At 34.2% G+C, this 26,026-nt stretch overlaps 2 protein-coding genes across 3 annotated transcripts in view; one reads left to right on the top strand and one right to left on the bottom strand.

Annotated features, from left to right (window-relative positions):
- Positions 1–19,830, bottom strand: part of LOC147078491 (uncharacterized) — a 42,699-nt gene extending 22,869 nt beyond the window's left edge. For both annotated transcript variants that reach the window (XM_085960169.1, XM_085960168.1), the window contains exons 1-8: positions 19,548–19,830; positions 18,742–19,344; positions 16,894–17,130; positions 16,499–16,693; positions 15,605–15,778; positions 14,187–14,321; positions 9,757–10,046; positions 8,121–8,239 (exon numbers count right to left, since the gene is read on the bottom strand). In XM_085960169.1, the coding sequence (XP_085816295.1) occupies positions 8,121–8,239; positions 9,757–10,046; positions 14,187–14,321; positions 15,605–15,778; positions 16,499–16,693; positions 16,894–17,130; positions 18,742–19,344; positions 19,548–19,646 (1,852 nt within the window). In that variant the 5' untranslated portion in view covers positions 19,647–19,830. The remainder of the gene's footprint in view (positions 1–8,120; positions 8,240–9,756; positions 10,047–14,186; positions 14,322–15,604; positions 15,779–16,498; positions 16,694–16,893; positions 17,131–18,741; positions 19,345–19,547) is intronic.
- A 504-nt stretch (positions 19,831–20,334) lies between these two features.
- On the top strand, positions 20,335–22,972 carry LOC147078490 (uncharacterized). The gene is made up of 3 exons (XM_085957254.1): positions 20,335–20,713; positions 21,611–21,705; positions 22,590–22,972. The coding sequence occupies exons 1-3, from the start codon at positions 20,377–20,379 to the stop codon at positions 22,935–22,937; spliced, it is 780 nt and encodes a 259-aa protein (XP_085813380.1). The 5' UTR covers positions 20,335–20,376; the 3' UTR covers positions 22,938–22,972.
- The last annotated feature ends 3,054 nt before the right edge of the window (positions 22,973–26,026 follow it).

Below are 26,026 nucleotides of genomic sequence, written 5' to 3'. Positions count from 1 at the left end.
GGAAGGATGTATTTGTTTCTTATTTTTCTTCATTACAGTTTTAGCATCAACTTCAACTTTAGTTACTTTTAATCGCAGTGAGTTTGATATATCCAATTTATTTCGGTATTTAGTTTTAATGTTAACCATAGCCGAAAATCCGACCTCACATAGATATGAGGTAGTAAAGAGGAGGAGGATTTTCATAGCTTCATCGAACAGGCAAGGATAATTATCAGCAACTGAGAGCCAGAATTTCGTTAACTGTTTACGATTGAAACTATTTTTCAGTGACGTATCTTCTGATAAATCAATGAGTTCTTCACTTTGTTTTGTTGACGTACTAGTTGGTAAGTCGTCTTGAAATGGGTTACAAATTCAACGCAACGAATCAAACTTTTTCATCTCTTCCGTAGTCGTCAAAGTTATTTATTAAGGTGATGTCTCTAGGTAAAGTTGTTATCGAAAAATAGCTAGAAAAGTTTATTAATCGGTAGATATATATTCAAAAGTAATGAGAAAAATAAAATAAAAAATTAAGATGTATCGTGGAGTTCTATATACCAAAAATACGTGTCAAATTCGGTACATTTCTATCGGGTGGTAAGAATGAATGACATAAGATTTATTATCAAAATTACGATAAAAATATACCTAAATCTATTACCTAGCGAAACGCTAAACGTAAATTGGAATTTATTATATCCTTATATCTTTTTTTTCAAATTTAAAAAACATCGATTTAGAGGTTAGAAAGCACGCAATTAAAATCGAAATATCTCGGCTTACACGCAATTTATCGCGAATAACGCTTAGCGTTTCTATTAAAAATATTATTTATTAATTTTTACGGCAGTTATTTAAATTTAATCTTGTATTTTTGTATATTAACGAATCGATAGAAATCGAAACCATAATAATTGCTCGAATTGGCAACATGCTGACAACACTAAGCCGACGCTTGGCCGTATAGTGCTGCCGTCGTGGAATTATTTGGAAACAAAATTTCTTCATACAAAATACACACACAACCATAACATGACGTTGAAAATGAAACTCACACATAGACAAGACAAAATAACATTATTTTTCTCTGAATCTTGGCAAAAATCAGTTTGTGTTAAACTTCTATGCGAAATTGCCATATGAATAAAAATAACTTAACAAATTAAAATTACAATATTTACTTAATATACGTAGGAACCTGCCTATATTCAAAATTTGATACTGAAAATTATTTTCAATTAGTATTTGCTTAAATTACAACTGTTTTTTACCATTATTTATGATAAAAATAAACAAATCTCGCATTTTGACATATTATGGCAGCACCATCAATAATCACCGCGCGCTTAGGCAACCGCCAATCAATTTTATCTTTTTATTAATTAATTGTAATAATTATAATTAATTATAAATTAATTAACTAATCAGTAACATTTTCGTTACTAAGTAGGTCGTGTGATTATTGATTGATTTTTGGTGAAGAAATCACACATTGTATGATTTTCTGCAACCGAAATTATTTTATTAGGTTATGTTGTAGCTACTGACGTTTGGCGTGTTGTTATTCTTTATGTTTTATGCATTTTTATATAATTTATGTTACTCAGTGCAAATTACGTGATATTGTTGTGATAAATTATATTGTGAGTGTTTAAATTACATCACATATTCAGTGTAGTTTAATTAAATAGTGAATACCAGAGGTGTGTGATAAGTGAATATAAATCTTTGTTACATATTGATCTAGTACCTATATTTTATTAATAATTATGGATGTGCCATGTGTAAGTGTTAAAAAATATAAGTCCTACACTAGAAAAAATACAAAACTATCTTAAACTACCAAAATATTGATGGAAAGTCGTGATGAATACTTTAGGAAACGGAAGTTAGTATCATCCAACACAGCCGTTGCTTGTGAACCAATTCCGGTGATAAATAGTGATGTATCCATCTCGGATGACCCAGACAATCTTCCAGTATTGACAGATGAGCACAATTATTGTGTGAGACTTGATAGTTGTGAAGACATTCAGAGCTGTTGGCCGAAAAAATTGAAAACGTATTCGGTATACGGTATATCGTATACGGTATTAAGTCAACATTGCATTTTGAATGCAGGTGTTGTGAGAAAACAGCGTCAGTATTAACTGAACCCCAAACGTCTACGATTAATACATCATTTGTTTGGGGATCTTTAAATATCGGGATTGGTTACAGTCAGGCACAGGAATTATGCGGTATTGTGGGAATTCCATTCATGTCTTCGGGAACGTTCCAAAGGCATGAAAAAAAAGTTAGCCAGTCATGGAAAACTCATTTGTGTGATCAAATGTCGAAGGATATAGAGATCGAGAAACAGTTGGCTATAGAAAATAATGAAATTGATGAAAAACACCCCTATATAACGGTCATTGTTGACGGAGGTTGGTCAAGAAGGAGTTATGGCCATAGTTTTTCTGCCAAATCCGGAGTGGCATGCATCATCGGAAAACGAACAGGAAAACTTCTTTACCTAGGTGTTAAGAACAAATATTGCCACATTTGTACCATCGCAGCCAATGAAAAAAAACCAGCTAAGAAACATGAGTGTAATATATCTTTTTCTGGACCATCGACAGGCATGGAGCAAACCATTGTAGTTGAGGGACTAAATTATATTTTTGACAAACATCAAGTATGGGTAAAATTTTTAATAGGGGATGGTGATTCAAGTGTATTTGCTAGGGTGCGTGAGAGAGCACCGTTTGGGTATAAAATTAAAAAAATGGAATGCGCGAATCACATGGTCAAATGCTACACTAGCAAACTTTATACGATGGTTAATAACGTAAAATACGATACGAAAAGCCGAAGCTTATTGCGGAAGGAGATTAAACGTCTCAAAAGTGCTGCACGATACGCTATAAAACGATGCGAAGGCAATATCACTCAGTTAAAGTTGGATTTGAAAAATGGACCCAATCATGTATTTGGCGAACACTCTGAGTGCCGTGCAGATTACTTCAAATAATTAAAAGTGTTGTTATTAGTCGGCTAAATCGTCAAAATCGTCTTAAGGCGAGACGTTTAGATTTCACTTCCAGGTATAAAAAACCAACTGTCCCTGTAAGCAACCAAGCTGACTGTGAATATGGCCCGCATGCTGCCGATTCAGATATTCCACAGTTGGACTTACAGGAGAAAATGAAAGAAATTATGGAATCTTTACAGGCTGGGGTTTCTTGCGATACAGATTGTAAGCAATTGCAGTTGGCGACAGTAGGGCAAAGTGAAAATTATTTGTGGATTGATGCCAGGCATAAACGTTTGACAGCATCTAAGTTTGGGAATATTTTCAAAATGAGAAATACGACACCACGGCATAATACTGTTAAAAATATACTTTTCCCAAGTGATATTGTGACAAAGGATATAATGTATGGCAGGAAGAATGAACGCACTGCTATTGCCTTATATGAAGCAAAAAACAAAGTCACTGTTATGCCTTGTGGTCTTTTTGTAAGAACGGAATTCCCATTTTTAGGAGCAAGCCCCGACGGTTTAATTGGGGAAAATGGGTTGATAGAAGTTAAATGTCTTCCGTCCATCGGTTCCAAACCAATTTTAGAGGCAGCATTACAAAACAATATATTATGTTTAACTATTGTGAACTCCGTACTTCACTTAAAAGAATCACATAATTATTGGTTTCAAATACAGGGACAGTTGTACATTGCGAAGAAGGAATACTGTGATTTAATTGTATATGCCGACAGTGGAATCGAAATCATACGACTTTTGCCAGATCCACAGTTTGAGACACGTGTTCTACCGCGTTTGATAAGTTTTTATAATGATTGCCTTCTTCCAGAATTAGCTGATAGCCGTATCCAACGGGGTATGAGAATTCGCGAACCTGAGTTTATATTAAATAATTTGCAAACTAAAGCGAAGAAAATAAAAAAGTAATTTATGTTGACTTCTGATATAATTCTCGCAATAAATATGTCATAGTTTTCCTTGACATTTGGACATGGAATTTCGCGTATCCATAAAACTGATAGACTACGTAGTGCGCTCTTAGAAATCACAAAGGCCTACCGAGCAACTTCAACGGACGCGCTTCCGGTCCTGGCCGCATTCTTCCACTTGACCTGCACATACAGGTCAGCGGTCCGTCAACGAAGCTCCTCAAAGGTGAGGAGGCCGTTGTTGGTGACTTTCACCTTGCCCCGCCTCCTCGGCATGTTGCTGAAAAAGTAACCTGACTATACGTCTATTGACGCTTGACGCGGCATAGAAGACCTGGCAGCGACGGTGGAATGAATCAACCAAGGGCCGGCACACATTTTAATTTTTTCCAGACATTAAATGGCGATTGGAGATAACCAAATATCTGACTCCTGACCATCACACCGATCAATTTGTGATTGGACACGGTGGGTTAGCTGGCAAGCTCTTTGAGCTTGGACTTGTAAGCCGTCCGACATGTCCATGCGGAGGGGTAATTCAGGATGCCAACCACATCCTCTGGGAATGTCTTAGAATGTGCTCCCGAACGGGAGGAGATGCTCAGGTCGGTCCAACCAGCTGTTGGGCCCATCGGGCCGTCCGACTTGGTTGCTACTAAGGCCAATTATCCTGCATTTAAAAAATTTGCGGCGTCTTACTGCGGGCGTGAAGATCTCTACACGTAATTTTTGCTGTTCGTATGATTAGCTTCATTATTTTTTCATATATACAATAGAATTATTTTTATTTTAATAATTTCCTTGCGCTCTTCTCTCCCCGGAACTTTGCATTAGAAAGTAACTTCTTTAAACTCAGTCAGAGCTCACTTTGAGCGTAGCAACCTTAGTCCTGGGTATCTTTTCCTAGGGCATTCCCAGCCTAAAACTGAACTAGATGCTTCACATCAACCAATGTAGGGCCACGTGATGGCTCGTGGGTTAACTTCAATAATATTGCTTATTATATATACTTCATTAGAATAAACAACTTCTTTTGTAGCTGTTTATGCATGCCATGCTTGTTTCGTGGATTTTCACGATGGTTTTCAGATTTTTCGTGTTCTATGCTTATAACGATATCTCATAATTATTATTAATTTACAATGCTATACAATGTAACCAATGATTTATTATATTCTAAAATGTTTTAATGAAAATAACTAGTGGAACTTTTTTATATAATTATATACCATATATAGTTAGTTTATTTAGTGGTTATTTTGGTTTCTTTGGCAATTCTTCCAGAATATATTCCTAGAATTGTCGGACTTGAGCGATAATAAAACGCATTTCTAATCTACGCATGCGTTTTACTATTTATTATACATGTTTTCCTGATATCGTCGCCTTGGAAGTGAATAGAACTTCACGGATGTCATTTGTGTATTAGATTGTTTAGCAAATTTGATGGAAATCATGTTCCTGTAAAAAGATCAGTTATTTTTCTTCACCATAATAATAATTATAACCAATAAGTATTTCAAAAATTGTTTGGTCAAATAAAAACGTTTTTGAATTTTGTGTGGATTACCTCTATTCACTTCCAAGGTGAAGATATTCACCAAGATTTATTTTCAACACGTCTAGTATTCTCAATACTTTCTATAACCTGATTCCTAAACCTAAACAATTTTTCACAAACATGTGTTTGGATCCAGCGTGTCTATTCCTGAGACTATGTACGCAAGACGCTTCCCGCTGCTATCTAAGGAAGGTTTGTATCCAATTGTTGTAATTGTTACAATAAGTGCTATGTTTTAACAGCACTTTTCTTGGCAAAGCTAAACTTTCGAGCGAGATGACTGTTTAGACCAAGGGTTCCCAACCTCGGAACGCGACGGGTTTTCTGTGGGGTCGCCAGCTTATAAAGCTAAAAAAAATTCACTATAATGCAATTTTTATTTTGGGCAGAGAGGTGGTGGCGTTCTCATTGCTGTACGCTCCGACCGACCAGACAGTATATCTGTTGTTGACTGTCACTTTGCTGCAGCTATTGATGTCGTTATTATTCGATTACGGTGAAATGGGTCATTTTTCACTGTTACGTGTATTTTCCACCGCGATCGTCTCGCGATGCATATAATTCGTTCTTTTCATACTTTGAAAACTTGCCAGTTGATAATTGTATAACCATCATTGGTGATTTCAATTTGTATTCATCTCATTTCTTATCCTGTATGAATCTCAAGCAGTTTTCAGAGATAAGAAATTGAGATACCCGGGGTTCCAGCGGCTAGCTCAGGTGTCCATCGAACCCCGGATTCACAAAAAAAAGATAAAAAAAGGATTTATATATGTTGGTAAAATTAAATAAAACACTAAGTCTTTCTCGTGCGGTCTTAGCGTTATATATTTTAATATTTGGTTGGACAACGTTACTTTATAGTCCATTACATATTTTGTTTTTACAATTAGTTACACAGGTCCGTACACGGTTTACAAAGGACGCTTACTAACTTTCTTTTTCAAATTCCCCGTACCCACGCCGTCCAGCAAAAAGGACTCTCGTGATTGGACATACGATTAAAGCACTTGCATCACAAAAAATGGAAGAAAGCGAAGTGTCTTAGCGATTTTATTTTCTTATATCATATCACGTGTATTATATCAAATCTTGTGACATTGTCAATGTTATCAATGGAATCCAGTTTTTACTCTTGGCAGACGATTTAAAATTATATGTGTCAATTCACAGTGAATTAGATTGTCACATATTACAAAATAACTAGTAGAACTTTTTTATATTATAATAAGTGAAGGTAATTCCATAAACAACGTTTTTTGTGTAATTGAATTTGATCAAATTATATACCTACAATATATTATAATATACTATCATAAAAATGTCAATACGATATAATAAAATATTGTACTTATTTAAAAAAATTAATAATTATTTGAATAAGTATATATATATAATAATATTATAGTAAGTAGAATATATTATATTCTTATAATATGTAAATGAGTTTTTGTCTAGCGATTTTTTTCATCTGGCAATACTTGCAACTTATTATGGTAACTTACTGCCATCTGGTTGGAATCGACCAAAGTTTTTAGTAACAGATTTTTAGAAATTCATGGTAGATGCCTGTAAATATAAATAGATGGCGTGAAAGTCACATTATATGTGTAATTTAGGCCAAAGACATCGCCTTAACAGTGATAAATGACTGGAAATTTCAGACAGTACATTCATCTTAGGCTGCACTTGGTTTTCAATAATAAAAGTTTCAAGTGTTTCATGAATGAAATATCAAATTTATCATTTCCTATTTTTACATTTATACAGTGGCGAGGGCCCACTCAATATTCGTCCCACCACGTCGACCAGTGGGTCGCGACCCATAGTTTGGGAAACCATGCTCTAAATAGTATTATTAATTTTATCTTTTTCATATATTTATAACTACAATAATTATAATATATTAATATAATTAAATTTTCAAAACATATTTCCTAGCCACCCTGCAGTACTCGGTACGCCTGTGACAACTCGTTTCGCATGTCACGGAAATTACACGCAGACACTGACAAGTTAAATACAGACGAATGCCGGTTTCTCTAATTTTATTTCACTTATATTTATTGCAATTATCGGACTGGCTAATAAAAATATGCATATTGTTCTTAATTGGAAATACAAAATGATGGAAGAGGTAAACAATCGTTAAAACAAATAATTTAATAGTAAAAACACAAAAACGTCATTTACTACTATCATTGCTAATTGGACATATTGGTGTTTGCCACGGGCTTTTGGACGCTTCATATAATAACAATTAAAAATTAATACCGTACATACGGTGTTATTGTAGTGGTTTGAATCCCGTATATGACAAGATTCACACATCATTTCTCAAAGTGTAGCTATTTGATTCACAGCAAATGACTAAAAAGTGTGTTAATTTAACCTCCGCCCTATGGAGGTCTATGTGTGCTCGTTAAGAAAAAAAAGCAATTTACCATGGCATACGGATTTCGACAATTTTGAGTGGAATGACCTCTATGAGAATACGCAGGTCACCTTGTGTTTCTGTGTGACAGATACATACTCAGATATAATTCAATGCATTATCCACAGCTAACCAAACATACTTGACATTGGGTAGAAATTACCAAATAAGAAAATTCAATAAATACCTAATCGTTCCTTCAGTGTCTGCAAACGCTTTTCTTTTACAGAGCCATCTAAGTTGTTAACCATTTTCTCTATAAAAGAATCCAGTACTAAACTCCTGCATTCTGAAGTAATATTGGTTCTGAAAAAAAGACAATAAAAATGTTACCAATAACTTCTTCAATCATGAAAATAGTCATAGGTATATCAAGAGACTGATCTAATACTAATACAATAATTGTGGGCAACAATGTTCTGTTTTTGACGTAGAATTGCGTCTTTGTATTTGGCAAGGTAGGTACCAGTGGCGAAGGGTGGAGGTAGGCTGTTAAGATTCGCTATAAATAGTGCACACTAATCTTTTTTAGTCATATGTATTTGTTTTTATTGAACTAAGACTACAATTTACAGATGGTGTTAGTTAGTTTTTAAAAATCAATTAAACCCTGCCTAAACGAAACCATAATAGTTTTGGTCCAATTTGGGCAATACGACAAACTTGTGCAAACTTTTTCATTCATAGTTATTTGTTTTCGTTGGATAAAAAATACATATTACACATATTGTTGGTTAATTTTTTTAATTCATTAAACCATGCCTAAACCAAACTATAATAAATAAAAAATATTATTCTATTTATAAAATATTCAAAGTTATGTATGATTTAATTGCATAATTTTAGATATTTTATAGATAGACATGTATTTTTTGACTATTATCTATTATGGCTTAGTTTCTCAGGGTTTAATTGAATTTTAAAATCTAACCAACACTATCTGTAAATTGTAGTCTTATTTCAATGAAAACAAATATGTATGTCTGAAAAAATTTAATGTGCACTATTTATGGCGGATCTTAACAGCCTACCTCCATCCTTCGCCACTGGTAAGTACACTAAGGCTAAATGCTCTGTAATGATGTCAAAAAAAGTGTAACAGCGCCTGTACACGTGCATGGATTTACTGGCACCAATAGTGTGTTTTAAACTATCGCGACCATTTACACGTAAATGTGCTGACTGTTTCTCCAATCTCATTCTTCAAGCGTAACCGTGATGCGATGTTGTCATTGTATGGTGCTAATTGACAGCTTCGGACAGATTCATAGATAATCGGTAAACGTCAAAATGTTCTGTGCGGTGTAGTTTATAATTCTTCCGGCAGGTTCGCCACCATCGTTTTACTGCACATGCGCATCCGCCATGCAAGTACCAATTATTGCGTGAAAATTCAGAAGCTTCTGAACTTTTTTGATCCATGCATGCAATCTTGCTACTTGGTGATAATAAATGTTTACATGTGCATTTTCTTGTTATGACTTTCAAATATCAGAAAAACACACGATAATTGTGTTCTTGTGGCCATTTTATTTGCATAACTTCGTGAGATCTCAACCAAACTGGACAACCAAATGTTGTGGATCATTCATTTATTTCGCGAATTTCACCTAGAATTTCCCTCAATGATAAACGTAATTTTACGTCCATAAACTCTCTGACTCACTTCGCTAGTGAACCACTGAAACTTTTATGGCCTATTGCACTATGCCGTACTTTGCCGATGGTTAGGAAAAAAGCACCGCAGACACTTTTCTAAATATACGTTGAGGAATAAGTAGCTTACACAATAATCTAAATCTACAGCGTATAATAATATGCACCTGCAAATAGGACAGTCTCTTTTCTTCTTTTGCCAAGTGTTGATACACAGTTTACAAAATGTATGCGAACAGTTTAAGGTGGTCGCTTCGATGAACAGTTCAGCGCATATGGAGCACTGCAGCTCTGACTCCATCAGATGATTAAACTCACTGAGTATGGCCGTTGGAAAGTTTTGCGATACGTTCGCACCCATACCGTTTGAGGTAGACGGAGATTCGTCAACTGACGTCTCATTAATGTGTGATGTTTTACTTTCCGCTTTGGGGGACAGTTTCTTTTCAGATTTAACCTGGAAAAATCAAAACAGAAAAAATTTAATAGTACGAGGGTGGGTCAATAAGTCCTTAGAAAAGCCGACAGGTGGCGCGACTAGTACTGTAAGCGGTTTGTTTTCATGCAGCGGCACTACCGATTCAGTATGCTGCGAAGTTTCAATCAGATTGGTCGGGTTGTTGTGTGTTTCTCGTACATTTAAAAAAAAAATTTGCTTGTGGAAAATGGAAAATGGAGAAAATTGAGTTTAGAGCTGTTATTAAACATTTTAATATAAAAGGGTTAACAGCAAAGGAAATAAAAAATGAGTTGGATTTAGTTCACGGCATATCTGCTCCTTCACTTGCAACTATTTATAACTGGTTAAATGAATTTAAACGTGGTCGTACATCAACAAAGGATGAACCACGCTCAGGACGTCCTGTAGAGGTGACTACACCAGAAATGATCAATAAAATCCACGATATGGTGTTAAGTGACCGAAGATTAAAGTTGAGTGAGATAATTGAGGTTACAGGGATCTCAAAAGGTAGTGTCATTTCTATTTTACATGACAAATTGGGCATGAAAAAAATTTCTGCAAGATGGGTGCCGCGTTTGCTCACAGTCGACAATAAACGCAATAGGGCGGGTGGCCTCCAAAGCCCTGTTGTCGCTCATGCAACGCAATCCGGATGAATTTTTTCGTCGCTTTGTGACTGTAGATGAAACATGGATACACCACTATACTCCCGAGACGAAAGAACAGTCAAAGCAGTGGATTGCGAAAGGCGAACCATGTCCAAAGAAGGCGAAAACCGTAAAATCAGCTGGTAAGGTTATGGCTACTGTATTTTGGGATGCACGTGGAATTATTTTCGTTGACTATTTGGAAAAAGGAAAAACAATAACAGGGGATTATTATGCATCTTTATTGGACCAGCTAAAAAACAAAATTGAAGAAAAACGGCCTCATTTAAACAGGAAAAAAATCCTCTTTCATCAGGACAATGCCCGTGTTCACACATGTTTACGATCAATGGCTAAAATTGAAGAATTGAAGTTCGAATTGGTCGACCACCCACCGTATTCGCCAGATTTAGCCCCCAGTGACTTTTTCCTTTTCCCAAACTTAAAAAAATGGCTAAGTGGACAACGTTTTTTTTCAAATGAAGAAGTCGTCGATCGGACAAATGCTTATTTTGAGGACCTTCCGAAAACTTATTTTTCTGACGGTTTAAAAAAAATTGAGAAACGTCTAACCAAGTGTATTGAGCTCCAAGGAGATTATGTTGAGAAATAAAAAAAAAATACAAAAATAAAAACTGTTTTAATGCTTTTTTCTAAGGAATTATTGACCCACCCTCGTACCTAAATAGGCATTACACATTTAACCTGATCGCCGCGGATGGGACATATGTTGTTTTAAACATAAGCTCTTATACTGGGCGGATGTCGCACCACTTGATATCGAAAATTGAAATGTCGGTAAAGTAGGAAATACTTCACGCATAGTATTGATTTTTGTATTGAAAAATGCTCTGATTCGTGTTCCTACCGCCATATCAATAACTTTGTCAAAAATATGTTGTTTTAATTTCATAAACATCGATCTTTCGAACCCCCTCGATCTATTGAGATTCACCGGTACGATTGCATCAGTTCAAATCTACGCGGTATTTTTCTGCGGCTGCGCAGTAGGTACACAAAATATGTTTCATTCGAGTTGAGTGTGCGCCGAGTATTTACCGTGTAAAGTTGAATATTCACCGCGATTTTTACATCATGTGCGGGAATACGAAAAAGACAACCAAAAAACGAAAAGAAATTTGTCGTAATATTTCTAAAAATGTACTTGAACTTGTGTTCTGGATTATGTCATTTATTACTCATGTGTCACCCCAATTGTTTCAAAGTCATAAATCGAGCTCATTATTGAAAGTCCTAAATATGTAGTAAAGATGCGTCCACACGAAATGAAAAAATATATATTATTATATTTTAGAGGATTGCAAGTTTTACCAATAAATTACGAATTACTATGAAGGAATACGTAAAACGTATAAATTTTTGATAAAAAAACACACACGGGTACGTATACAATTTAATATAAATTAATATAAATCATGGAATATTGACTTTTCAACTATATTACATATTATCTTCGCGTGCAATTTAATGCTTATAAATTTTTAAAACCTTACCCAAAAAAATGTTTTTATAGCACAAAATGTTTATTAGCAATTTAAAAAAATAAATATTGTTTTTTTTATAAAACATAAAATGACAATCACTAACATAACACAATGCTCAATAAAACTGAAAAGTAATCTATAAAATCCAAGTTTCACTAAAAAAAAAAATAACAAAGAAATTATTATAATATTTTCAACCAGTGTGGACTCACTTTATGCTGAAATTAGTATGGCCCATAAAACATGTAAAATGCTGACACAATCCATGCCACGAAATAAAACTGTTGACTAGCCATCCAATTTTAATGTAATTGTCACCAATAAAACATAACACTAATTAACAATAATTCAAAAGTCACCAATAAAAGCTATTATTTTCAATAATTTTTATGGCATTTCTTAGTGTTTTTAACAGGAGTAAAATAAAATTAGTGAGTGATTAATTCTTTATCGGCGCACTTGCTTTGAACTCAAGTGTTTTGTTATCGAAAATGGCTACAGAGTTAATCAGAGCAAAGCACTATGGTAGATTTTATTAAAGTAAACACAGCTAAATTCAACACTCCATTATGTGTTTTAGTGTGGCACTTGGATCCTTATGTATCTAGGCATGATAACAGTTGTACCCACAATTTTTAACTGCCGTATTTATTATAATACAGGGAAGAATAACATTTCGAAAAACCTACCGCGGACAGTACATCTTTTGTATGGAAACTTTACGCGCCGATTGGGTTAACGTTGACACATTCGATCGTCGCATATTCTGATAACTGGTTTTATTTATTTTTCAATAAAATAATGATCGCATAATTGACGACCGGATTGACACATAAAGACGTAAAGGTTGAAGATGGAGAATTATAATGTCTCAAGGGCTAACACTGAACAATCAGCAAACTTTGGCCAATTAGGATTGACTAAAATAAAAGATCGCCTGTATATAGATAAATAATGGAAGCATGCATTCTTTTTAAATTTCCACCATAAACTTTAACCGTTATTTCTACAAATCTACTCTAGGTAGACTCGGTTTACTTGGGAACTGGAAACTTCGGCGCATTCATCCTAAAATTGACAATAATATTTAAACATAATACATAATATCCTGTTTCATAAGATATGCATGACTACAGAACCTTCTCAAATTATTCTTTTGTCAACATGCGTCTCATTCGAAATACTTGAATTGAAATAGCTACAATGTTTGATATGTGGATCCTGAACGTAGACAGTGGCCGATACAGCTGGAAACGGTGAAGTAGTAAATAACCATGGGCTTGGGAAGTCATTTTGAAATTCATCAAGTTTTGATGTGTAAAGAATCTTCAGTACAATCAAAATTTGGTGACAAACTCTACTATAAAAATATTGCTAATTTCTCCAAAATGGCAAATGCTATATTATTCTACTAGTGATGAAGTAAATTGTCAACATAAATTCATCTATCTAGTGTCGATTAAATTGACGATGCAGATGGTGACTAAACAGAGTTATCTCATTGGTTTTCTTAAGAATGATTAAAATAGATCCCGGTTATAAGTATTACTCACTAGTTATGTCCGTTCCGATGTAGTCAATGATGACTGAGAACAGGGTAGAGTGGGGGGTGTCTTTAGAGACAGCCAAAAAATATTACACACCCGGTTACATATAAATTAAGAAAAACATGCTGATTTATTTTTATTTGGAAATTGTAACTAGGGTTACTGTTTTCTAGTACGGCACACTACTGAATGACTACAAATGGAAATTTTATATTAACAAAATTTGTTTACGGGCCGCACAAAATGGTGTTTTTGCTAATTGCTTTTCAAATGCAAATTAACACGTTAATTACAAAATTAATTAAAAGGGCCCGTAAGCATTGTGTTAATGTACATATTTGGAAAGAATCTATAAATACGATACATTTATGATAAGAATACATGCAGTCTTTATTTTATGGAAACGGATGTGAAGATAATAATATGGGAAGGCACCTTTTCAAGTTCATCTTGTAATTGTTTGACGGTGGAATCGCGAGTCTCTGCTTCACGGGCCAGCATCGACATCCAACTCGCCTTCTCCTCTTCCATTTGATGCCGAACCAACGATTCTCGCTCGAGCAAATCTTGCTACAAATAAAATAAACACATGCATTCTTACACAATATGAGAGAAAAAAATCTGGAACAGCCGTGTATTGTTTGTCGATTGCATTGTTAAGTTACAGATACAAGTCACTGAAGAAATTAATCGGCTTAACATTCATAATGCATTTTATCTTATTAAACTGAAGGAAATCTTTGTTATGACAATGGATCCTAAAATATGTAGCCTAAGCTGCTAAGCTGTATAAAAAGTCACCGAGGCCAGTGAAATAATTAGCTGAAGGTTATTTATAATAATTTCACAATTATGCTGCGAGATTTATTTGGCATGGCAGCACTGAGGCTTTTGGTTTTAATAACTAGGAAAGCATTTTAGAGAAGATATTTGTAGGACAATATATGAAACAAGCACGATTCATAATGAAACCGAATGAAAAAATATTACTAAATAAAAACAAAATACATTTTTCCGTCACTGTCTGTCAATAACCTTGGTAGCATAGATTTTTAAATGCATTCCATTTAAAACTTGGTTGGAAACATGAATACTTAATTTTTCTATGCAGTGAACTGTTTTAATAAATATTGGACTAAAGATTCAATCAACGGATGTCATAAACTGTAAATTTATTTAAAATGCAGTACTACTTTTGGTACTGTTCGGTTAAAGCGGATACAACGGAAAACGCATTTTGAAAATAGCCGATAAACTGGATTATTTGTTAGTTTAGGTTAGGTTAGGTTAACCTAACAAATAATCCAGTTTATCAGCTATTTTCAAAATGCGTTTTCCGCTGTATCCGCTTTAACCAAACAGTACCCTACTTTTTTAAATCCAACATTGTATAATGGTTGGTAAGAATTCATGCTATTTATTATATTAAATCTGTAGAGAATTTCTTTCTATACACATTTCATACCAGAATTTTCCAATAGATGCCGCTCTAATATGGTGGGAAAAAAAAACATTACCAAGTACCTTTTTAAACACGATAATTTATCGCGTTTGGGCACCAATGGGTTAAAGTACGTTTATCTACGATAAATGCTAAAGACATTATCATTTCTTATCCAATAGTTAAACAACAATATTCAGACATGTAAACATCTATTTCTTCATGTTCAATATTTATTATGTTAGCATGTAGGAAAACATTTTGAAAGTTTTTAAATAGACATTTGCATCTGTACAGTTATTCAACAATGCTTTTTTTAGTTTATGTGAGACTGATTAAAATAACAGGTATTTCAATTAAATTTTAATCAAGAAACAGAAAGTGTGGTATTTGTTTGCAATGCATTTCTCACTTGTATTTTTTTCAGAGATTGCTCCATTTTTTCCTTTGCTGATAAAGCCTCTTGAAGTTTTCTTTTTTCTATGTCTCTCTCATTTAAATGTTCTTGCAATTCTTTTTTCTCTTTCAGTAATATTGCTTCCACAGACATTTTTTCGGCCTCTAATTTTGCATGGTGTTGTTCAAACTGAAAAGATAGATCATCAATATTTAAGAAACCATTTTCAATATAGAATGTGATGATTTCATATAATATACAAATAACGCTCCTTTTATCACAACATCACAACAATGCACACATTCCCCCCCCCACATAAGTCATAAATAGTATTATCAGGCATCAAAAACAAAAAATGATTTTATTCAAGTGCAGTCCGGGACTTGATTTACAGTGCACTCTCTTTGAGAAGAGGAAAAGAATGCAAAATGTGATGGGGCCACAGCGCGTCGTGGGTCCCAAGTTTGAATCGTGGGTCTGGCAAGTACACATTGTTTTTTCAATTTATGTAAGAGTCAGAGTATGGACCTAATAGGTTGAGCAAGTGGCTGACATCCATTTCTCGTAAAAACAAATCTCCACTCTGCGGAGGCCCATATGATCTTATTAGGATCGGACATGGTCGAAAAAAAAAGAGTGGTTAAAAAAACCCAATGTCTAATGACAATCGAACACCTTAAATTCAGCTGCATATTCAATTGGGTATGAGGACGGGCTAATGCAAATAATTTAAATTAGTGAGGTTTCATCGACCAATTCCAGAGGACTCTCACTAAGAGAGCACGACTCAAGATGACTGATTTGCCAAGAGCCTGTGCAAAGGATGTGATCGCTCACAATACTGAATGTATCGATAATGTGAGGTGTCTGATTTCCGGTATTGAAAATTAATTTGATTATATTTATTACCGTTTCATTAAGAATCTTTTTGGCTTTTTCAGCTTCATTTTTTATTTCTTCCAATCTAGATGTAAATTCTTTCTCCTTGGCTTCGGTGGATTCCCTTGAATAATGATCCTGTTTCTCCATTTTTAATTTTAGAGCTTCTATTTCTTTTTCTTTAATAATTTGATCTTCCTCCATTGTGGCTTTGAGGTTTTTGAGCTAAAAATTTTAGAAGTAATCATTTAAGAATGTTCCTGCACAACGATGCAGGTTGGAATATTATGAAGTAAATGTTAGTTACCTACTTTAATTAATGGAATGACACAGAATAAGTGAACTCTTACAGACAAATCAAAATGATTTTGTCACCTACATAAGTGAAGCTATAAAAATATACTGTTTCTGAACGTTAACGATACCTGTTCTTGAGCCAATTTTTGTTGTTGGTCTTGCTCAAGTTTAATTTTTTGGTCAGTCAGCCTGTTTTCTTCCGACTCTGCCAATTTCTTTTCGAGGAGGTCCAGCTTCCGCTGTTTGACGTGAGCTACTTCTATCTTTCTCTCAAAGTCTTCCCTCTCCCTTTTCAATCTGTCCATCAACTGTTTATTTTCATTTTCTAATGAAATTTTCTGAAGTTTTTGTTCATTTATTTTTTCCTAAAAATATAATGGATTTTAAAGAAACTTTTATTTAAATAAAAAGCAAGGATTAATCGTGTTCAACGTTACATGGTGATTATAAAATATTTCCAGTTTATAGCACTGTAGGACATAAGTTAGTTTGATTGGAGGGTCAAGATTCGGTCTCGCCAGTCGGCTGGCAATTTTATCACATTCTTATATTTAACCTTTTTACTGCCGGTAGGTGTATGTATGGCGGTACCTCGCACGCCGCGAATTTTATTGTAAAAATAAAAATCAAATCATTTACGTTTCAAGTGGTAAAAACGAATTCTGTTTCAATTCTGAGTGTGTGACGATATTCCCAATATATGTCGTTGTGTGTTCATATTTGTATATTTAAAATAATTGATTTATGTTAGTAAAATCCCGTTTAAAGCGGTACGTCCAAAGACGTCATTTTTGTATGAGCAGCGTTCCGTTCATGGAAAAGTACGCGTCTTAAGATGCTATTAGCAGCCATCCGGTTAAAAGATTTTGTGTCCACCAGACATCACAATAATTAGTATAATCAAATTTCACGAATTGGATGCTTATGGGTAGAGTTATTCTAATACTTCTTAGCATAGTAACTAAATATATGAACACATATTTTATTTTATTAAGGAAAACAAAAAGTTATATTGATTATAAATACATATAAAAATAGAAGTGTTGCAACCAGTGGAGTTTCCATAGATAAAAGATAATATCATAAAGTCTAGGAAGATAGTAAAAGTAGAGACATAACTATCATAATTATTGCAGGAAAGTAGAATGAAGGAGTTCCAGGCGAAGTTAGAATTACTTTGGTTGACATGGTAAGTAACATTGTTCTATCTATGACTTTGGTATGTTAATTCATTTGTTTTATTATAAGCAGAGCATATAGACCTAGACTGAGTGGAGATATTAACAGATGTTTTTTATATGAAGAAAAACTTTTGGTCTTTTGTCCAACCCAGTGATTATCAAACAATGTGCCAAGAAATTTTAAGTTTTTCAAACATAGCATGAAAGTTTTAAAACCACCCACACCAATGACAATGAGTCGCAGATATGCAACTCTAGGCACGAGTAAATTATTGTTTGGAAACTCATCTAGTTTGGCACGATTATCAATCAGCAAACTGGTTGTTGTTACTTTTCAAGTGTCGTCAATGATAACTTTCTTCATGCGCAATAGTTATTAACAATTATTATTATTATGCCAATGTTTGGAGTGTCATATGAACTTAGCAAAGGGTCAAGACTCAAGAGTGTTACTTTTGTAATAAAGTTGAAACATACTCAGGTAATCTTTGGGTTCACTCACTGATTCAAACACATATTTATAACACTAGGTATGAATTTTTGCTAACCAGGCCACCGACAAAATTTGCCAATTCAACTAATGAATCCATATTTAACATGAAAAAAGAAAACCTAACCTAACAAATAATCCAGTATATCAGCAATTTCTGAAATTTGTTTGCCGCTGGCTTCCTGTGCACCGACAAGAACCGTTGAATTATTAAAATGAAAAAACTTACTTTTTTCTTATTGGCTAGCTCAAATGAGGTGTGTATTGGAAATATTAACATAAAAAAACCATTAGTTCAATCTTACCTCCAGATTTGTGATAGAAATGTTAATTTTTCGTCGGACTGCCTCTTTATCGTTGGAAAGTTGTTTTTCTAAAAGTTCCTTCTGCTTTAACGTTTCACCATCCAAACCGTTAAGATTGATAATTTTTTTCCGGAGTGTATTTTCTAAGTTTATAATCTCATCAGAAAGACATGTCTCTAAAACGACTTTTTCATTTACGGTATCTAAATGATGCTTCTCAGCATTAAGAATTTTCTTCTCCATGTTATCAATTTCGTATGTTTGAGTAGAGTTGAATTTATCCTTGGCATTCCGTAATCTTTCATCCACATCTGACATACTACATTCAGAATGCCTCCGTTTCATGTTTTTGGAAGGCGCTACCTCGTTTGAGAAAAAAGTATATGTGAATTCTCCGTTTAAATCCAGTTGTATAGTATCCTTCTCTTTTAAAATGTGCACATCAGATTTGTCCAGGGTGAAGCCGTTCACGACTGTACCGAATCTACTAAAATCTTTTATTGTCCAGGCCTTTTCAGAATTTTGCTCTAATATACAATGTATGCGAGATATTCCCAAAAAGGCAATTACTTCAGAATTAGATAACGATCTGCCAATTGAAAACTGAAAACAAATGAAAGAAAACAGTGAGGATTGCATTATTTTGTTTTATTGTGATTCTTTATATTATTATCTATGGTTATTATGCCTCTTGTGTACAATAATTATTTACTTATACCTACTAACGAGAATAATTTTTACCTCGAGACAATAATGTTAGACTAAGAAGTAAGTTCATGAAAATTAAACGAAATATGGTTACTTACTTGTGGCGTATTAATTTTTATAATGGAATGTCTACTGAAGTCTGATGCGAGAGGCTTCGTTGAACGAAGTTCCGCACACTGTACTATATCAGCTGACATATTTGATACTATTTATGAAAATAACAAATTCAGTTGATTTTCATTCTGTCTTAATAAATACGAATTGAAAATACACTTTATAATAACTAATATAGGTAATAAACAAAAACATTGACAGTTCATAGAATTAAAGTCAGCAGCAGTACACAGAACGAAGTCAGACATCCATAGACTAAAATGCACTAAAATGCGCATAGCAAGGAACCGTTTTACGTATATTATCTATTCGAACGAACGGTTGAAAGAAACGAACCTAGTGTTGTCATCTATTTGTCACCAAAACCAGGAAAGTGTGATCCAAAGGTAGGTATGTCAACAAACGATAAAAAATGTATAGGGTTTTTAATACTTGAAATTAACAGGGAATTAGAGAAATTACGTTACAAATAAAAGTCGAGAGCGAATTATTCGCGACGCACAGATTTCGGAAGGGAATTAAGTTATTATCTTACAACTTACTGCCGGCGCTCCATTGGCACGCAAGTCAGACGATTTACAGTCTTCGGACTTTTTTTTCGCGTGGAGCACCCCAGGTCTGCGGACTTTTTAATCCGCAGACCAGGCTCGTTGGATTTCAAACATGTTTGATATTTTACTCGCCGAGCCGCTGAAATTCGTACGTTCACCACGCTTTACCGTCACATTATTTATATCTATGCCGACGGACGACAGCGCCATCATTATTTTACTGTCATTCAAAGTGTTCGGACATCTCACATCGATAACAACAATGGTAGATCTACGAGTGCATTCGAAAAGTTTCTTGGAAGATTTTATTAGTTGTTTTAAAGACAACCCATCGTTGTGGAAGACGACCAGCCCACTATACAAGAATCGTGATGCCAAGTCCTTGGCGTATGCGGAACTTTTGGAGATTTTAATCAAGGTGGAGCCACAGGCAAGGGTCGACGATGTTAAAAAGAAAATACAGACATTGAGGTCGGGTTACAGAAAGGAGAGAAATAAAGTAAGGACATCATATCGAAGCGGAGCCGGCACAGACGCAGTTTATCTACCCAAACTGTGGTACTATAAAAATTTGGAGTTCTTGAACGACCAAATGGAAGGTACGTAGGAATGCTTTAAAGCTATTTATTATACACGTGCAGATTATGAAATTGTCGTACCTAGCTCTGAAAGTGACATCGCATTAGATTAGCTACTATTAAGCAATTAAAACATACAGCTATGAATCATTTCTAGTCACAATAAAATTTCTTATTCTTTGCCGAGGTAGGTAATAAATAATAATAATATATAGGTACGAGGGAATGCTTTAAAGCTATTTATTATACACGTGCAGACTATGACATTGTCGTATCTCTGAAAGTGACATCGCATTAGATTAGCTACTATTAAGCAATTAAAACATACAGCTATGAATCATTTCTAGTCACAATAAAATTATTTATTCTTTGCTGAGCTAGGTAAGAAATAATAATATATAGGTACGATCATGGCGGTGGAAGCGCGGCTTAAGCGTTGGCTTATTGAGTCGTGGTCGGGTCCCAGGTTCAAATCCTGGGTCTGACAAGTACACATTGAATTTCAATTTGTGTATGAGTCAGAGTATGGACCTAATATGTTGAGCAAGTGGCTGACATCCATTTCTCGTAAAAACAAAATCTGTCAATACAAACCTCCACTCCGTGGAGGTCCATATTATGATCGGACATGGTCGAAAGAAGAAGAAAAGAAATGATCATAAAATCAAAAATCGCTCGAGTTAGGTTCCTTCAGAGACAATCAATAAATCGTCAATCATCAATCAAAATTAATGGTACAGTTTGGTTATGAGGAATACAGCGGAAAACACATTTTGAAAATACCCGATATACTGGATTACACCAATTATACCAATATCAATATTAACCGTATGAAGGAATGGGTACTTAGGGGAGAGATAATAAAAAACAAGTTTGAGTATTATGTTGTATTTTAACAATTTACATTTTGTTTTACAGAATCGAGCTCAATATCCAGCATGGTGGACGATTTGGAAAACATGTCTCCTGATGAGAGTTACTCCAACTCGTTAAACAACGAAGATTGTATTGAGGTAAAACATTTTAACTAAATTGTTACATTGGTTTAATTTATCTATTGCTTATCATACTTTCTTGCCATGTGACAGCCCCGGTAGTATTAAAATATTTTTCGAAATCTCCTCGCGCTTTCATAGCATTGGCAGTCGAGTTCCGATTAGTCGTTGCTTCCAAAGGCGCTAAGGTGTCCTGTGACCTCAGTCCGAGCTCTATTAAACCTGTCTCAGGATTTTCCTTATCAAGGTCATGAGAAGGAGTATAAGTATGTGTTGATTTGCGACGAAGAAAGTTGTGCAGCACACAGCAAGTTAATACAACTGTATTGATATTTTCAATTTTCATGTTTATTGGAGCTTGAAAAATGCGGAATCTAGCAGCTAAAATGCCAAAAACATTTTCTATAATTCGCCTGGCTCTGCATGTCCGATAATTATATATTCTTTTACTGTGATTTAATTGCCTTTGTGAATACGGCTTTAAGAAATCGTTACGTAATGCAAAGGCTTCATCGCCAATATAAACAAATGGCAGTGCATCAGAATTAGCAGTAGGTTTTTTTGGTGCAGGTATTTTTAATCTGCCTTCGTCTAAACGTTTGAAAAAATCAGATTTTCTCAGTACGCCTCCATCAGAAATACGTCCATTTGTTCCAACATCAACATAAATAAATTCATAATTAGCATTTGCAATCGCCATCAAAACAATGCTGTGGAAATGTTTGTAATTATAAAAGTGGGAGCCGGCGCCTGCAGGTGGCACGATTGCAATGTGTTTCCCATCAACTGCGCCCAGGCAATTTGGAAATTGCCATTTACTATTAAATTCTTCTGCAATCGTCTCCATTTCTTCGTGCGTATCAGGGAACTGCAACAAAAAATAATCAACATTTTATTTACAGATAGAATATTCGCCTTCAACATCCACGTTGTCGACTACTCCAAGGTCGAATCTCAATAGAGCACCAGAACCCCCATCGTTCAAACGAAAAAAATCGAATGATAGCGCCAACAAAGTGTTAGAATTAATCACCGACAAACTAAGCAAGACTGAAGATGAATTTGATGTTTTTGGCAAAATGATGGCCATGAAACTACGATCGATGTCACAGGGACAAAGATTGCTGGCCGAGAAGCTGATGCATGAAGTTGCCTTTATGGGACAAAGTGACAAAATAATGCCAGCAACTACTGTTCATACTCAACCAGTTTATCGTATATTAAGCAAAAATGTACAAAAGCCGGTATAATAAATTAATGTTTTTTGTATGAATAAATATCTTGTAAAAATATTTGTTTTTTTGTTTGTTTTTATGCCTATAAACCTTAGCTTAAGCGATACAACAAATGGTAAGTATTTGAGCTATGTTAGCAAACCTATATTATTATGTGGCCTCATTTAGAAATCAAATTCCATGCTTGCTTTTCGAAGAATATGACTAGTATTACAATACATTCAACAGGAATAATTAAGCAGCTTGCTTACAGCCTATATGGAGAGTCCTGGCTAGGTACAGCATTCTAATGGTCTATTGAATATTTAGCATGTCAACGATGGCCTTATTTGTGACTATATATATACCTATCTCAAATGCATCTTGTCTGCCATTCTTATGATGTTGCCGTCTATGATTTATATAGGTAAAACAATCCACCAAACGTTCACTTTATAAGACCAACCAATGTCTACTTGTTAATGATATATTTGTAAATTTGCCCAACTTTATTAGATGACGTATAATATAATACACACCTTGAAATATTCTCCTTGCAAAACGTCAATGATGACTTGGCAAGTTTCGGGAATTATCTTGCCCAGAGTTTGTCTTCCAATCGCAGTTCTATAATGCAAGTCAGTGAATGTTCCGCCGGCAGCCAAAAATCGCAGGGTTGCACATAATCTATCATGAGGAGAAATAGCTTCCCTCATCATAGTATTTTTTTTTTTAATAAATGGGGAGACCAAATTATACAGTTCTGTGTATACATCCTCCGACATTCGCAAATAATTGCGGAAATCGCTCGGTTGCAAACGCAATTCTCGTATTAAATTTGTGTGGGATAATGTCGTTCGTTTCCTTATCCAATGTTTCACCCAGTATTTGTGTACCCTTTGCTTCGTTATTACATTATCTGCCACCCAATAACCCAAAAAACATAAAACGTCGGTATCATTTAACGCCATCACGATTTAACTGTCAGATATACGTATATTATCTATGCTGTCAAAGTCGACTGTTTTACTCGTCAAATTAATTATATACTCGTTTCGTTGAACGTCTGTTGGCCAGTAGCAGAACGTAGAAAAATCTGAAGACTTATTGTCGTCGGACTTTTGGCTCGCCAATGGAGCGCTGGCATACAAAGTTTAATATGGAGCGCTGCGATTTTTTGACGTTTCAGTATCGAGCATTCAAATGTATCAATAATTTTATATTGTCACTGATCAAAGAGATTGGACTTTTCAATCTCTTTGTCATTGATGCAATTTTTCTCCAACACTTCCACCCATTAGCATTTACCCCGTCAAAATATTCCGAAAAAAGCACCCGAATCGGTATGGAAGGTCCGGTCAAAAGAGTCTCAAAATATAGACAAATATATGACAAATTGATGTTTTCATAGTATCGTTAGATCTCCTACGTGTATAAACTATTTCGTTTGTTCATTAACAACAGGTAGGTAAGCAGTATTACAGCGGCGTTGGCTTTTTCGAGACTCTTTTGTACGGACCTTCCGTACCGATGGCGGGTGCTTTTTTCGGGATATTTTGACAAGGTACTTAGTGAAAATACAAAAATGCGAATTTTTCACGTAATTTCAATGGAAAAACCATAAAAAATACATGAGAAAATATGCAATGAAATTACTCAAAGGTATGCATTTAAAAAATGTTTTGTGTGTAGGGAAAGTCAATACCCTACCATCCGCATGACTTAATTTATAATTACAATGTATCTTGCAACACAATATTGTTGAAATAGCAAAACAAGCGTAGACAAGCAATAGCTGATACTGTAAAACTTGGTGCTGGTTATTTTAATTCAAACATTGTAACTCCCAGCTCAAATCTCAAAAAAACAAAAGCAAACCATGTAACTCTTCTATATTCTATGTTAATAAATATTTTGTAAAAATGACCAGATTTACTCATTTATAACATTAAAATACTAAAAGTGTTAAAATTTCCTAAACCGGTCCGTTTTATTTTAAAACAGTTTTTTCTTCCTTCTGTGAAGTTGGTTAATACGGAGTTACAAGTTCCGCGCATTTAGTTGACGAAATGTCATTCCAATATTATCTTTTGAAGAAAATATCGTTGCATAAAAATACATTGCATTTTTTCAAAAATATGCATACTAACCTAATTATTGTATTATAACTTATTTATTTTTTATTACGGATCATAAGTTAAAAACAGTAGGTAAGTATAATTATTATTTACTGCGTTTTTGCTTATGAAACTAACATTCATCCATTCAAAATCATAAATAAAAAGACAAATTTTAAGTTTAATAATGATTTTTTTTAAATTTTGACACTTTTGTGTATACAAAATATTTATTTTTAAATAATCTATTATAAACCGAAATATTTAGAGAGCATACACCGTTTTGGCTATTTTGCGAGATTCTTTTGACTGCATCTTCCAAACGGATGCGGTTGTTTTTGTTCGGGATATTTTGACGGGGTACTTAGTGAAAATGGAAAAATTGGAATTTTTCGCGTAATTTACATGGAAAAACAATACAAAATACATGAAAAATCATGTAATTAAATTACTCAAAGGTGTGCATTTAAAAAATGTGGAAAAAAAATGTTTGATGTTAAAACTTGACGGCCATTCAAAATCAAATTTATAGCTTAATATAAGAGATAAAAAATTAAAAAATCATGTTAAAAGTTTAAAAAAATATATGTAATCGTATGCATCTAACAAAACAATTTTAAGGTAAATTTAATGGTTCAAGTATCAAGTCACTAAATTTAAAAAAATAATATCTCTCAAGATATAATTTCGAAATCAAAAAAAGTACATGCACAAACGTAAGCCAATAATAGGCAAATTGATGACCTAATAAAAAATTAAAAAAGTTTGTTGGATGGTTCTACTTAACGTTCATCAAATATTTCATATCGAATAACTCACGCAATATATGAGAAAAAAATAAAAAAAGTATGCAGAATTGCGCATTAGCTATGCGACAAGAGATTTCACTAAAAAAATTTTTTAAACCCACGCAGTCAGGTTTTGCATACAAACTTAAAAATTAAATAGCACGCTGAATACAGGTGAAAAGGCAAAAAAAAATCGTGCACTAACGTTCACTACCAACGC

Source organism: Rhyacophila brunnea, unplaced genomic scaffold (genome assembly GCF_057557595.1).
Source record: "Rhyacophila brunnea isolate RB1 unplaced genomic scaffold, BYU_Rbru_1.0 scaffold_11, whole genome shotgun sequence".
NCBI lineage: Eukaryota > Metazoa > Arthropoda > Insecta > Trichoptera > Rhyacophilidae > Rhyacophila > Rhyacophila brunnea.
This window is presented reverse-complemented; position numbering and strand designations above follow the sequence as displayed.

What these genes read in the sequence shown, in the direction of transcription:
- LOC147078490 (XM_085957254.1), top strand. Translation starts at nt 20,377, where the DNA reads ATGGTAGATCTACGAGTGCATTCGAAAAGTTTCTTGGAAGATTTTATT. An exon ending in CTTGAACGACCAAATGGAAG is followed by an intron (nt 20,714 to 21,610) that starts GTACGTAGGAAT and finishes TTTGTTTTACAG; the next exon opens with AATCGAGCTCAATATCCAGC. An exon ending in ACAACGAAGATTGTATTGAG is followed by an intron (nt 21,706 to 22,589) that starts GTAAAACATTTT and finishes TTTTATTTACAG; the next exon opens with ATAGAATATTCGCCTTCAAC.